We start from the raw sequence: 16027 nt of genomic DNA on the forward strand, positions 1-16027 counted from the left end.
CGCTTTGGCGGGGTATTCCATCGGCCGCGCAGGTGGTTTTTTCTGTTTGGAGGCAAATGCTGCGCAGAATGGGATGGTGGAATGTGCTTACTCAAGAAACCCCTCTTTGGCATAATGGCCGCTTGCCCCAATTGGATGCTTTGCCGGGCTTCGGGGGTGGGATGCGATAGGAATCTCCTCACTAGGAGACGTGATGTCGGGCTGCTCTCTGAAGTCCTTTCAAAACCTACAGTACTAATTCGGGATGCCCCATTCCCAGTTTTTTCAGTACCTCCAGTTTCGACATGCACTGACGCCATATCTGACCGACCTTGAGCAACTTCCAGAATTTAGTCCGCTGGAAGCCAAGCTGTTCATGGGGGAGTTGCAAGACAAGAAACGCTCCCGTATATATCCAACGCTGGTTCGTCATTGTTCTTCCGACTTGCAGAGACTTCGGGCTGCGTGGGTGGGGGACGTCGGGGATTTAGAAGAAGACTTGGTGGAGGCCTTAGTGAGTCCTAGGGAGGCAGCAATTTCCACTCGCCTGCGACTGATACAATTTAAATACCTGCACCGCACCTATTTCACCAGGGAGCATTTATGGAGGTCGGGCATGATAGGCTCTCCCGACTGTCTTCGGTGCGGGTCAGAGGGGGGCACACTTTTACACACTACATGGGGGTGTTCAGCGCTAAATAGATTCTGGACGGGGGTTTTTAGATCTTTATCCGAGGTGTTGGCTTGGGAGCTACCCCGGGACCCGAAACTGGCCTTGCTGCATGTTATGGAGGGAGTAGGGGTAAATCGGTATAAACGTCATCTGTTGTTACTTGGCCTGACATTGGCGGAACGAGACATTGCTAAAGCTTGGAAGGCGCCCGAGGCCCGCCTTTGGCCGCCTGGAAAAATGGCATGGACTTTTGCATGGGTTTAGAGCAGCCCATCTCCCTGGCCAGGGGGTGCCCCCGCAAGCACTTTAAGATATGGAAGAGGTGGGCCAACTACCGGGGGCTGGACTTGGACTCCCCACCTGAGAGGGCAGCCCTCCCGACAATCTGACCGATGGGCCCTTGGTTATGCTCGGATGGCGATTTGATGGACTTAGCGTGTATTTACTTTAGATGTTGTTTTTTGCTACTCTGTAATGGCAGCAGCGCAACTGGGGGGAGAGTGGGGGGGTGTTTGTATTTTATGTAAACGTCTGACAATGCCATTATTGCTCAAATGCTGTGTGCAGCAGACTCCGGGGTTCGGAGCTATGCATTCTTTGTATGTGCAGACGAATAAAATTTGTTTAAAAAAAAAAAAAGGGAGGTTAGGTTTACTTTTCTTTCCTGGACAGCAAGACAAGAGAAATCTTGCTGGGTACAGAAAGTGTAAAAAGAAAGGCTGCAGGGTGAGATTTTTTTCCAGCATTCCACCAAATTTAGATACCTGTAGATGAACTAAACACATATTTCAGAATATATTATTAGGTAGACAAGTACAAATGAAGGACTTTATTTGTCATTTTGAAGAGGGGTGGAAACAAAGCTTTTAATAGGAAAAAAACGAATCAATGCACATGGCAATGTGCAAATTAAATATTCACTTAAACCCGATTTCCAGTAAAACTATTTGTGCATATTTAGTGCCTATTTTAGTGGAAAATGTGTTATCTTTGAATGTCAGTGCACTACTACACTATACTTTATAATATACTAGCTTACCTAGTCACGTGTTGCTGCGATCTCAGAAGAAAGGAAATTTAAGGAAACTTGTTATAATAACATTCAATTTACATTGTGTCATTTTTATTGAAATGTATTCATTTTAATATGGAAAACATGATAAAGTTTTGTTTTAATTCTGTTTATTTATTCGAGTGCTTGTGGATACACGGTATTTTATGTGTTTTTCCGTCTGGTGCGTACACGAATAAATCAGAAGGTTTTCCGACGCGTGAGCTGGCCACATACAGTTGTCCATATGAGAAGCACGGATTCTCCATATCTAGTCCACACACTTGCAGCGATTCTCCTTGTGCTTTGTTGATGGTCATTGCAAAAGCGAGTCGCACCGGAAGCTGTAAACGTTGAGTATTGGAAAGATTATGAGGGCCCTGGGGGCCGATATTTAACAATTTTTTTTAATACATTTTGCCACAATCCTTCGCGGGAGTGTACTCAACAACTTCCCAAAGTTTCATGCCGATCGGATAAATGGTGTAGTAATGCATAAAGGACAAACAGACAGACATGCATTTGTTTTTACATACATAGATTTGCAACAGTGTGCTCCAAAATGTACCACCAGCGGCATACTACACCCGTACCACTCTCCAGCTGAGTAGATTTGCATAATTTTTCACAATCTCTACATCTTCAGTGATGTAACATTAATGGCAGCAACCCCTACTCAGAATTTTTTTTAGAACTAGAGGCACATACGAATTGTGAAATGGTAGGAGTCTTGTTGGTACACTTCTGCTTAACAATCCTGTTTCTACGCATGTCTTTTAAGCAAGCAGACTTCTGTTATTTAAATAGTATTTGTTCAAATAAGTGACACACACTTTTCAGATTTTACCTCAGTATTAAAGGGTAACATAAGTTCTGAAAAAGACTAGTTTTCTTCAATGAGGCATATAAAGAGAGGACTGTGTTGCCATCAATAATTCAAATATCACCAAACGGATGTTAATAGAACCTGCTGAAAACAGAGCAGGGACAATTTCAAAAGACTTTTCACAAGAATCTAAAAATACACAATGATATAATCAAATGTAATAAAGTAAGTGTGTGCACAAACATTACAAAAAGCAATTAAAATAGCCACCCAATATGCTCCTTTTACCAGCAACACTTACAGTGCAAGTCTTGGCAAAGCAGGGGTCTTTGCCAAAGAGTTTTTATAGCACTTGCTACACTAACGGAGCCTGTTTCCTAGCATTACTGATGTTTACAAATAAGAGACTCAAGGAATATGGAGATAGTGAGGCCTGAGACTATTTCTTTCCAAATCGATAATCAACTTACATCCGTGGCACACTTGACTCGCTAAAGGTAGACATAGCAAGCAGAGAAGGCTTACCCCAGGATGCAGTAGATGACTAGGGACTAAACAGCATAACACAGTATTGTCAACTCTGTGCCCCTTCTAGAGACTAGGAGCATAGGTTAGATGGGAATATGGAATAAAATACTCAAACTAACTCCACAACTCAAAGTCCAAACCATGTGCATGCTTTGTTTCACCTACACCCACCTTACATCCAACGTCTCCCCTGACTTCTGCCTCTTTGACATCAATGCGGCCTTTGACCACACCAAAGACCATATTTTTTGGCACCTTGGAAAATGTTTGTGACTACTCCTGTTGTACAGAATCACAAAAAAAACATGCCAATGCTTGTTGATATAGGTGCCTGTGCTTTCTAATAGACAGAGCATTTAAGAAAAACAGTTCATAGATGAGTCCAAGACGTTAGACGACAAGATCACAAAAGAAGAAATTTCGTCAGTGATTGGCCAACTGAAAAATGGAAAGGCCCGGGACCTAATGGGCTTCCTCCAGAATTTTTTAAGCAACATGCAACGCTTTTTGGCCCACACCTCCTCAATCTATATTTGGAGGCGCACAAGGCGGGAAGTCTCCCCAGGGACTTGCGGAGGGCCACGATTGCAGTGATCCCTAAAAAGGACAGGCCACCGCAGGTGTGCAGTTCTTATTGCCCCATCTCTCGCTTAAATATAGAGACTAAGATACTAGCTAGAATATTAGCAAATAGGCTTGCTATAGTATTTACTTGCCTCATTCATAGATATCAGTCTGGCTTCATGCCCCACAGGTCGACTAGGCTTAACTTGAGGAGACTTCACAATTGGCTGCAAGTGGCTGCTAAAAGAGATGATCACACCTTGTTCTTTCCCTTGATGCTGAGAAGGCATTGGACACTGTCCATTGGCCTTTTCCTATTTTCCTATGTCCATCCTGGAGGAGTTTGGGATTGGTCTGGTATTTAGGCGTTGGATTGCGGTCCTTTATGAGAGATCTGTGGCCAGGGTCAGAGTAAATGGAGTAGTGTCACGGGAATTCCCAATAGGTAGAGGCACGCGGCAGGGTTGCCCATTGTCGCCCTTGCTCTTTGCCCTGGTATTGGAACCACTTGCCTGTGTGATCCGATCGCACCCGGATATCTCGGGATTCAGGAGTGGAGAAAATTTGAGACTGACGAACCCATTTCCCTATATGCGGACGATATACTGATGTATGTCACTAACCCGGAGAAGACCCTTCCCGCAATATTGGATAGTTGTGTGACATATGGTGGACATGCGGGGTACAAAATTAACTGGGGGAAATCATACGTGCACCCCGTAGGCGAGAACGGCGGCCATACTGCCGGCCCCAGGCAACTCCAGCTGGCACGGGAGGGTAGAACATAGCTGGGTATTTACGTCACAACCAATGTGACAACAGCGCTGGATCGCAATCTTTACAGGGTGCTCAGTGACTTTCGAGCGGACGTCGAAAGGTGGAAGACTCTGCCTCTGACGTTGCTAGGTAGGGCTGCACTGTATAAAATGATAGCGCTCACCAAATTCCTCTATGTAGGGCAAAATACGTGCCAGCTTATACCGGTTGAAGAGTTCAATAAAATTGATGATTTACTGCGTATGTTTATTTGGGATGGGAAGCCGCCGAGGATAGCTCTGGCGACATTGCAACGTAATCAGTACAATGGCGGTATTTCCCTGCCAGATCTTCGGGCGTATTATTGGGCAGTCCATCTAATTGTGGTGAATGAATGGCAATATATGGAGAGAGATCACCACACTTATGCACTTGAACACACACAGTTTGCCAAACGCCCACACACACACACACTACCTGTATGGGGGTAGTGGTACTGCACAACTCCTGACAGCGACACAGATTGTTGTTACAGCCTTGTAAACAGGCTGAGTGACAAATGAAATGGGACAGCCGAGTCACCAGGGAAACTCTGCTACGGGTAGGTAGCCGGCTTCCGGAAATCACAAAACTGCGAGGATTCCGACTATGGGACTTATAGTATGTCCTTAAGTTGCAAAATGCCTAATATCATAAAGAACTGGCCACCTTTACACACCTTCAGTCCGAATATGACATGAATAAGACTCAGCGCTACAGATACCTGCAGCTGACCCATGCGTGGCGTGCGCAAAATATAGACACCACGGATATCCCTGAATTTGCACCCCTGGAGGGGCGTCTCATGATGGGGAGATACCGGAGAAGGCTGTCTCATGGACATATAGGACATTAATTAATAACAAGCCAGACACTTTGCAGAAGTTGAGAGCCAAATAGGAGTCAGAGTTGGGTGAGATAGATAACTTAGATTGGGAAATGGCGATGATGCACCCCCGAGGTAGCCATTAAGTCTAGGCTCCGACTGATTCAATTCAAGTATTTGCATAGAGCATATTATGACAGAGTGCTATTGCATCGCATAGGGAGGGCGGAAACCCCAGATTGCTTGCGCTGTGGGGCTTCGATAGGCATATTCTTCCACAGACTGTGGGACTGGCATCAGATCCAAAGGTATTGGAACAATTTGGTGGGAAAGCTAGGTGCGGTTCTGGGTGTGACAGTTCCGCTCAGCCCGCAGTGTGTTTTACTGGGAATATCCACTCACATTGATCTCCCCAAACCAAAGTTAACCCTACTTCAATTAGGGTTAGTGGTGGCAAAAGGTGACCTAGCTAAGGCGTGGGGGGCAGTGGCAAACCCATCTTTAATAGATTGGAAAAAAAGCATGGACATGTATATGTTGGGGGAAATGACGACTTATAAAGTACGGGGTTGTCCCAAAAAGTTCTGGAAAATATGGAAACAATGGCTTAAACATTATGGTCTCTCAATCTCGGATACACAGTGATCTCCTATGGCGGGGGTACGGGCCTCGAAACAAGAAAGTGACCACAGTGGTGTATAAGTATATGATGAGGCTGCTGGATTGTCCATCCCGGTTGTTTTTGTATGATGCTGCCGTTGTAGTGGTTGTGCTGCTGCGTTTCGCTACTGAACAATGTCTTTGCTTTGTATTTAAGAAAATGGTAATAAATATATTTTTTTTAAAAGAAAAAAAAAAGCAGTTCATTTGAGAGAAGAGAAAGTATAAGTTCGTTGTATGCAGCCACCTTATCCATCACCAACCTGAGAGTTCCACCTAGCTATATTCCTCTGTGAAAAAAAGCCTGGTAGCGAGTATGCGTAGTATTACTTTTTGTTTTTGAACTATGTTTACAATGGCTTACGGGCCTAGCACTTGATGGCAAGTACATCTGCATGCAGGGAAAGAATTAGTCATATTTCCTGCTTCAACCTAGCCTTTTTTCCCAAACCAAGCTGAGATTAGATGTTGATCGGATGTTGGTCAGAGAGTACTTGAGATAGCGCAGAGCCAACACCAAAAACACACTATCATTTAAATGAATAGACAACCTGGTCATTAGCCCATGCCCAATTTATGTAGTCAATGATGTGTACTAATCCACTTTGGCCACTGTAATAACCTGAAACGTCGAAAAGTGTTCAACCTTGCGCAGCCCCAAATCCTCCATTTCCGTCAGGAATCTCACTGCTACATTAAATGTCACACTGGAAGCAGATCTGTCACTTGAACAACAGACCGTGGGACAAAGTAGAAGGTCCCTTCACCTTTCAAGTCAAACATGTTTCCCAGGCAAGTGGACCTGAAGTGATCAGATGGCAGAGCTTTCTCCGACAGATGAACAGCTGTTATCTACATATTATCTGTACACCTCTCGATTATGTTTGAGATACAGAAAATCGGAAACTAAAAAAATCCGGTTCAGAAAAAACCCACCATGTTCTGGGGGCCGATTCCTTTCACTTGACTGATGAAAAAGTGAATAGTGCAAATGAATTCCAGGCCACCCATGTTCCTTTATCAAATGTAACTTTACTATTATTTATATTTTTTGTCAGTAAAATAAATACCATATGCAAACACTGATACAGAGAAAGTTCTACCAATGATGTTCAGCTAACTAAGCCAGGCTAGTGGTGAGATGAAAACTCATGTAATACAGGTAGTCAAGCTCCTACACGGGGTTAAAAAAGGACACTGTGAGCAGGCTTCTTTGAGCTAAAATGGAACTTCATCATCCTCAGGAACCACAAACGTTGCTCATCAATGCTTATCAGTCTCACTCCAACTTCCCCCAGAGTCACTTTGGAAGCAGCCTGTGTGGCAGGCATCACTAGCAGCTCCCATCTGTCATGGTTACAGGCCCAGTGCCCAGCTTCGAAGACTCACCTATTGAGATATACCCGTTTTTCCGTTAACTGGCCATTGCCGTGCACAGGATCGTCGAAAGGTTCATTCTGGACCACTTCCACGCCCTCACCGCGGTCGCTCTGCTCATGGCTGTGTTTGCTGATCATGTAGAGCTGCCCGATTCTGTACTAGAAAGCAAGCAACCAGAGAGATGCATGTTAGCATTACACACCAGAAAACAGGGACACAGACTAAATGAACTCCTCTGAAAATTATTTACAATGACAACAAATGCATTCTCGCAATCACTTTTAGTTTTTTGATGATTGTTAGACCATACGTAAAATATCTAAATGTCTAAATGGCCATTTTTCTCCCCATCAAAAACGACCCCTCCACTCCCATCGTTGGCCACCATCTTTAAAGCTATGTTTTATAGATGGAGTAAGTGCCTAGATCTGAAAAACCTGAACATAAAGACCAGAGAGGAAGAATTGGGATTTTATTTGGTAGGAAGGTTCCCTTTAAATATGACATTTTGTCACAATCATACAATATAAGCACAATTAGATTTAAAATCGGGAGTTACAGGGAAAACATTCTCCAAATAGTACAACGTCTGCTGTCATTATATATATATATATATATATATATATATATATATATATATATATATATATATATATATATATATATATATATACATACACACTTATTCTCATCCTTCCCATCGCATTCCACACTCTATATTGATTCGCCTTGTCTGCAGAAAATATTAAAAACCCCTCCCCTAAAATTCACAACAAACACTGTGTATGGTAAAAGTGAGCCGAGTGCCTGCCATTGCACATAAAACTTTATCGCCCTAATGTTCCGGCCAAGTGTCTAGTTTACCTTATGCTTCCATTAAGGGTCCATACGAGGCAGCGCCAGGAAGTGACCGAGAATTTCCTGTTTGTGCTGAAGCCTCACCAAAGTTAAACAGATGGTCGGTGCGTGCAACCGAATCTACACATTTTAAGTGGCTCCTTAGCACCACAGACAACACTGCACGATACATTTATAGGATTTAAAGAGAAGGTGTCCTCACGGGTAAATTAAGGAGCTCTTCTGTTTTTCATAATGTTCTCCAAGCTCCAAGCAGACGATATTTGTTGGGGAAACGGTGGTACAGCATTTCTTTTCTTTATGAGGGCGCGGTGGGCTGAAGGACAGGCATGCATTACGAGGCTCGCTGGCAGAGGGAAGTGCAAAGGAAACTGCCTATGTTCACAAAATCTAGCAATTGAGAGTGGGGTGTGCAAGAGTGGTAAAAAAGTCATTTTGTTAGTAGCGCCGGCAGCAGAGGTTGCAACTCACCTGGAATATGCTGGCTCTGTTACGTCACTTTCCAGACAATTACATTCTAGGTTTCTAAAAGACTCCTTTACAATGACAGTGTGTGGTCTCAGATTAACATTATTTGTCATTGCTCAGTTCCTTTTTCATGCACAAATATTTTCTTAGGTAGTTTGGCTGTCGATTGGCCTAAAAGTCATTTGAGACTACAGATTATAGACGTGTTGTAAACTGAGGCTTTTCAACAGACAACACAAAATTGGAAAGATGTGTCTAAATTGTCTTATTTGGCATGGTGGAATACAGTCTGCTATAATCACAGACTGGACACATCATTTGTATTCCCTATTTCTCTTGCTGAAAAACAATTACTACTATGGTCTCGTATTACACAGTTTTTTGACAATAGTGCAAAAAGGTCTTTTGCACCTACTCCTCTGATACAAGAAGTTGCTCAACCTCCTTGACTTCATGACATCATATTATTATATTTTTTCTTGTCATTTTATGCAACTGTTTATACAGAGTATTTTATATCCTTTCTCCTTTCTTCTTGTTTATCTTGGCAACTATATGAACAAGTTCTTTATATTTACTGAATTGCTCTAATATTTTAATTGATTGTAAATGCGATGTTTGATGACTTTTTGTCAATAAACTTTTTTTGAATTTACAATGACAGAATGTCCCACATAGAAAGGAAGCACTTGGATGCGAAGGAAAACATATGATGCTCTGCACAACAGTGCATTGTTCCTCAAAACACCAGCATAATTCTCAGTGTGCACACAAATATAACAATGCATTCACTAAGTAGTTTTCCCTCAGTTATGTCAACTTAATACTAAGATTTCTGTGCAATTCTGGATGGTTTGGAATTAGAACCAAGGTGAATTATGTAGCAGAAATTATTACAAATAAAAACGTAGATAACTAAATATCTTCATTTTATATTGCTATCTGAATTCCTCCCAACTGTTGGGATTCTGTACCCAAGGCGTAGACTAAATATTAAACCACCCAGGTTCACCAAGCCATTAATATTGGAAATTGTTAATTGCCTTTATATAGTGCTTACTACCCCTGACAAGGCATTGAAGTGCTTCAAAGTCCTAATTTTTTTCTGCAATCAACTGGAGATTCCATCTTAGAGGTCGGCCAGAAAGAACTTGAGGTATCCCCAAATGAGCATCAAAGGATATTTTATGAACACTTGTCAGTACGTTCAAAGAAATTCAATGAAAACACAAAAGGTCTCATTACTACCCATTCTTAACACTGAATCTCGATTTAGTGGGTAACTCCTGTTACAGGCCAAATCACAATTTATTCAGAAGTTGTAAGGATGCATTTAAAGCCAGTGACATTAGTTCACGGTCACTCGGTTTATGAGTACTTAACCCAGCTAAAGCTTTGAAAAGTATACATGATTTAGTCGCAATATCTTTTCCCAATATATGCTGAGAGTTTATGTGATAATCCATTTGGTCAATGTGTGTATCTGACTATCCAGCTGACCTTATGCAGGACCCAAGTTCTCCCTTTGAGGTACAGAACTCATGAAACTGTTAAGCATCAAACCATGTGCTTGAGCTGGGCCTTGACAGTTAAATTATCACTAAATGTGTTCATTAACATCCTCTGGGGCAAAGTAAGAGATTTCTTAAACAAAATGTTCAGATCTATGAAAGTTTAAGTTAATGTTTCCCTTTCCCAGGCAAGAGATTATGAAGTGATCAGTAACCAAGATTTCTTTGTGCAGACAGATTTGCTCCCAGCCTGCGTCAGGGTAGTTGTAGCCGTATTTAAGTTCATACAATCCTTTCAGATCCTGCTTTTCTAGCTTGAAGTTCCTCCAATAATGTCTCAGAGTTGGTATCTGGTATGGCCTGAATGGGCCAAGAGATCAAATAATGTTAAAAGCTGTGGTGTAGAAAAATTGGATAACACACCAGTTACCATGGATTCTTGTCCAGGACATGTGTCTCAACAAAAAAAAAGACATATGCAAGCACCTTCTCTGGCACAGCTCCCAGAATGTGGAACTCTCTCCACCTAGGATTTCATCAACCCATCTGCTATCACATTTAAGCAGGAGGACAAAGTGATCTTGATGAACAGATTCCTCCCACTCTAAACCTCTGTCTCCCACGAGACATCTCAGTAGCCAAGTGACCCTGCTTTTTCCTTACACCCTTTTTTTCTAAAATGTGTAACTTCCTGGCATATACGTCTCTCGGATACTCTGAGTCATGGTCACAACTTAGAAAAGGTTTTTAGTTAACTGGGAACATTAAAAGCAGTAGGGTTAGAGAAGTGTGTTTCCAAAGTGAAAGAAATATGTTCTTTCATTCGTTGATTAGTCGCCCTATCCCAAACCCTACCTCTGAAATGCAGGGGACTAGAAGGCTATTTTAGAAGTAGGGAGCACAGAGAGTGAAACTGCAGACGCAGGGGAGATTGGGGCAAACCAAGTAAAAATTAAACCACAAAAATGGAAAGGAACGTCTTATAGTAATGTCCATACCAACAATTCATTATTGTATTTCTTCAGCAAACAGTCAGCAGGCCAAGTTCCAATAAAATATTCCAATTTTTATTCCAAAATTGTTGCAGATGAATCAATAGGTTACATATTCATGTAGTCTTTTCAGCCTATGCGTTTTGTCCTATACCGGATGTCATTGGGGCTCTTTATTCAAATATTACAACCAGTATTGATAGATAATAATGTTAATAATCATTCAGTTGGTTTCTTCTTGTACTCCATTCAATTAAGTCTAAATGATGAACAATTCTAATGATATATATATTAATCTTAAATTATTCTGTCAACCTCTTCTGGCTCTCCAGACCATTCTAGTCAGAACAATATTCAATTAATTCTTATGAATAGCTGTATTAGCGTATACTCTATTCCAGCTTCCTTGGTCTTCAAGTGCAAATACCCTTAATATATACACATAAATATTCGGTCTTCGTAAGTAGTTTCCCACAGTATCCACTACTCCACAGTATCTGTTTGTTCTTAGATTTGCATTATCAGCTAAGGCCGAGTATATTTATGTGTATATATTAAGGGTCTCTGCATCTGTGCTCAGAGGTGGCACTTTTGAGTTCTTGGTCCTTGTATCGGGTGGTAATAGTTCCAATAGCTCCTGACCACATTTTGAAGCAGTAGCCAGTCATTTTGGGGTACATCACTGGCTCAGTCAGCAGACTGTGACGTACCATTATAAATGCTGAACTTGAACACTTTGGTTTAAGGCAGAAAATGGTAATTACTTCTGCCTCTAAACACAAGCATGTGAATTTATCAGCCCGGAGCAGTGTGTACGCTACAAACACTTCAGCTCACATCATCAATCTCTCCTCTGAAAGTCCATCCTCAGCTGCGCGCCCAGGCGCAGTTTCCTTCCCATCATTCCTGGAAACTATGTCAGTATCTAGCTGATTAAAGGATCGCGCCCCACATGACAAACGATGGTGTCAGAAGGAACGTGCCTGACGAAGGACTTCTGAAGTGGATTCGCATCTTATAGTCTTCCCAATCACAAGCCTCCTCAGCATGATTACGCTAACTCACTACACACTACCCTTTCTGGGGAGCTATCCAGTCTCTCAGCTTGATACATACTTTAAACATTAATCCTAACCTCTACAGAGAAAATCAGTCTGGGAAGCATTTCACCATAGTCCTCGTCACATCCCTTCTCACAGCGCTGTCAGGCCGCCATTCAGGCTTAACTGGAGCCTGACCAATAAAAGTTATTACTGGCTTTCTGGGCAATTACTCATTTCCTTTCAAGCATATGATATAGGCACTTATTTATATATTTTTCTCACAGAGTGGCCTGAGAGCGCATTGGGCAATATCCGTCAAATCAAACATCATTGTGTGTGTGTCGCTTATACTGTTAATAACTGACCCACGTGAGAGGGAGTATTCTATGGGAGCAGAAGCAGATTTTATAGGCAGGTCACAGCACCAGAAACAAGGTAGGACTGTGGCACAGTGACATTATAAGTGAGTGATCTTATGATGAGAGCACTCAAACCATCTAGGATTCAAGGACCATGTAGTGTGCCTTTGATCATTTATTAAGAAAAGGTGCAGGCACAGGCATATGGTATTAAAAAACAAATAGTTAAAAATCATATTACGTCTTTATGTTGCGGTTCAGCAATAAAAAAAATATAGGTAAACGATCTGACAAATTGCAAAACAATTATCCTATTAGATGCAATGGGCAGAGTCTTCGTCAAGTGCCTCAAATTCCTCTTGGATAATTTATAATTGTGGGCAGAAGAGAAGGTTGCTGTATCATTAGAGTAAATAGTTTTAACTGGTTACATCCTCTCTTAACTTCATAGTATGTATGTTTTATAATGTATGGATTTACCTGCCTTAATTTTGCCCTGTGACTGCTGGAAGCCGCATGAGTAGGTTAAATGTGAGACCTCACCAGCCAAGGAATTCTGTATGAGTAGTCTGGACAAACTTAAACCTGACTATTTACTTCCGTTCCTCAACTCCGTTATTTTTCAAATTTAAATGGCTGGTAGGCAAAGGTGTCTGCTTCAATAAGCAGTCTAAAACCATCCTTACTAGATGATTGTACTAAAGAAAGTCAAAGAGTGTCATTGTTGGATCTTCCACAATAGTAGTTACACAGTCTATAAAAGATTGACTAGTCAAAGCATTCCAATAAACAACTTGATTATTACAACAGCTTTACTTGGTTTGGACTTGGTTAATTAAAGTGGGAAAGTGGGCTCAGGTTTAACGTCACAATCAGTTTCCTATGGCCACTTAGGTAGCTCGTTCGCACTTTCAAAGGCTGCACATACAAACGTCCCCACATGGGATTCCCAGGATGCGCACTCTTAAAACAACCATTCATCAAAGTAAAATTCATTTCTAAAATACAAACTAGTAAATTACTACTTCATTTATCATTATTCAATTATAGTGATCCGGAATTCTCATTCCCCAACGTAAGTCCAAATTAGTGAGCCCACTTAAACACACACTTATTTCAGCTTTAATGTACAAATGATCCCAAGCAAATAGTATATTAGAATTTAGAAAAAGGTATACTGCAGAACTGGCACAGCATTGGCTAAGATAACTAAACCTGTTGGTAGGGGTGGAGGGGTGTAGACATAACAAACCAGCACTACTAGCATGGAGTTACTTGCATGTATTTGGTCCGTGTTTGTTAACTGCAGGTGCTACACTAATATAAGAGGACAATTTTAACACAACTTAGTAGCTGGCCAGTCTTTACCAGATCTTATGAGGGTGGCACGTCCCCATTTAGCATGGCCTAAGTAACATCTGTACCTGGACTAAAAAACCCTAAATAGTTGTCTAAATCATAAGTTAAACAAGACTCCTGTAAATAAACGAATATAGATTCATAGAGTAAACAACATCAGCAAAGCACTCTAGTCCAGCTCCATTCCAGCACAGCCGAGACCAATTATCATTGGGTGCTTTGAACAGGTACCTTTCCACTAGAATCATCATCTAAAGCTATTGGGATATAAGATCAGTGGTATATTAGATGAACACTGTCAGGAATGGCTCTTGGTTGTATATCTATACGCTGCATGGTTTGTTACAATCAAACCAGAAGCACCCCATTGCCTTGAATTCATCAGCTTTTGCTAGATCCAGATTACATGTGTTGTTGCTGTGTGAATGCAGCAAGAATGAGACAGCCTTCGAGTTTAGTGTGCCAGTTGGTGCCATGAGTTTTTCACAGATTCAGCTTGCTTCATAATTAACAAAGGGGCGGTGGGGTTGTAATCTGCAACGAGAACCTTATTTGTTTATTGCCTTCCTAGCTATCTTCTGCTTTTATTCTTTTTGCGCCTGAGGAAGTTCACACCTCTTTCTTATCTAAAAGCAAGTAGGACTTTCTTTCAGTCAAGCACGAGGGCTGCTTTATTTTCCATTTTGTCTCGATTTTCTCCAAATGTTTGATTAGAATATAGGTGAGAAAAGAATTAAATGTATTTACTTCAAGATTCTGTAGTTTCAGTATCTAAATCTTTTTATCGAGTCTTGCATAATGGAGGAGATTTCAGTGGCCTAATTCCAACTTAGCTCACTATTAACTATTAGTTGGTTTCAAAATACAGACTAGTTCTACGTCTTCCCCAACAACCGCGTAGGTGGATTTGTTAACAATAATATGATTCACTGGTGACTGCAAAACCGTTGTAAGCCTATTCATTGGCTTGTGTTATACTGTCAACTGTTTAGCTAGTAGTCTTATCATTGATGCTAAGGTGGACTGAATGACGAGCATCATAAAGGATACAGGGGATGCCACGATTGTGGGTACCAGAACATTTTCTTCATAGGAGTAGTGAATTCGAGGAGACGTTGCCGAGTTGCATATCTCATCAATAGGTTAGTATCAGTAGCTGATTCGGAAAATACTACGGTCTTGTCAAACCAGAAAGCTGTTCTCTGTCCCAAAGACTGTTTAGGTTTAAAGCATTTTTATTAAGGCATAACATAGGAAAAAAGGAACAAGGAGGGGAGGGGTATGTGGATTACAAAAGAATACAAGGCATAAGTGATCAAAGCGTGGTGATAGACAGTGGCAGTAGCATATAAAGTTCCGTTGGAGAAAGGCTTGGCGTGTCCGCCACTGTCGGTAAAGCTGAAAGTCAAAAGAAAGGGAAAGCAATAAATTGAACCTCCCTCCCTCCCTGAACCCCTCCCCCCAACACCCTCAACTCCTCCCCAAACTCCCCACCCAATTTTCCCCCGTCCAGTGCCTGGGTTATCCATACGCCCTGCCCCCCCACCCCACCCCCCCTCATGAGCCTCCATTCGTTGTCTGTTTAGGCAATCGGGTCTGTGGGAGGCGTTAGTCTCAGGAGTCCATGGTATCTCGGACAGGTAAGTTCTCTAAATTCTGTGGTCAATAGCGCATGAAAGGGTCGCCACAACTCATCAAATTGTTCCACGTCTCCCGCCACCATAAGCGATAGTTTTTCCATGCCCAGGACATGCCAGTACTGTGGCGCCAACCCGTGATGGAGGGGACTGTGGTGGTGCGCCAGTGTATCAGTATATTTTGGACCGCCGAACCTAACGCTATCGCTATTTGCCGACGCCTGCGGGACTTCAGCCGGTACATTAGCTGATTCGGGAGGCCCAACAAAACGTACACCGGGAAGCGTGGCAATTCTACCTCAAAGTGGGCGTCCACCTCATCAATAAACTCCGTCCAGTAGTCCTTCAACAACGGGCAATCCCAAAGCACATGTGTGAGAGTCCCTGTCTGCCCACAGTCCCTCCAACACGCCTTCCCAATGTTCCTATTCATTTCATGCAATCTCTCTGGGGTATAATACCAATATGTAGACACCTTTGTGAGTGTTTCGGTGAGCCCCGTGTGGTATGCCGAGTGT

At 42.1% G+C, this 16027-nt stretch overlaps 1 protein-coding gene across 1 annotated transcript in view; it reads right to left on the minus strand.

The window, feature by feature from the left end:
- PITPNC1 (phosphatidylinositol transfer protein cytoplasmic 1) overlaps positions 1-16027 on the minus strand; it is a 1164518-nt gene that overhangs the window by 736613 nt on the left and 411878 nt on the right. Inside the window, exon 2 of the mRNA XM_086930932.1 lies at positions 7292-7440. Coding sequence (XP_086787058.1) covers positions 7292-7440 — 149 coding nt within the window. The remainder of the gene's footprint in view (positions 1-7291; positions 7441-16027) is intronic.

The sequence above is a fragment of the Lissotriton vulgaris genome, chromosome 7, assembly GCF_964263255.1.
Source record: "Lissotriton vulgaris chromosome 7, aLisVul1.2, whole genome shotgun sequence".
Classification (NCBI taxonomy): Eukaryota; Metazoa; Chordata; class Amphibia; order Caudata; family Salamandridae; genus Lissotriton; species Lissotriton vulgaris.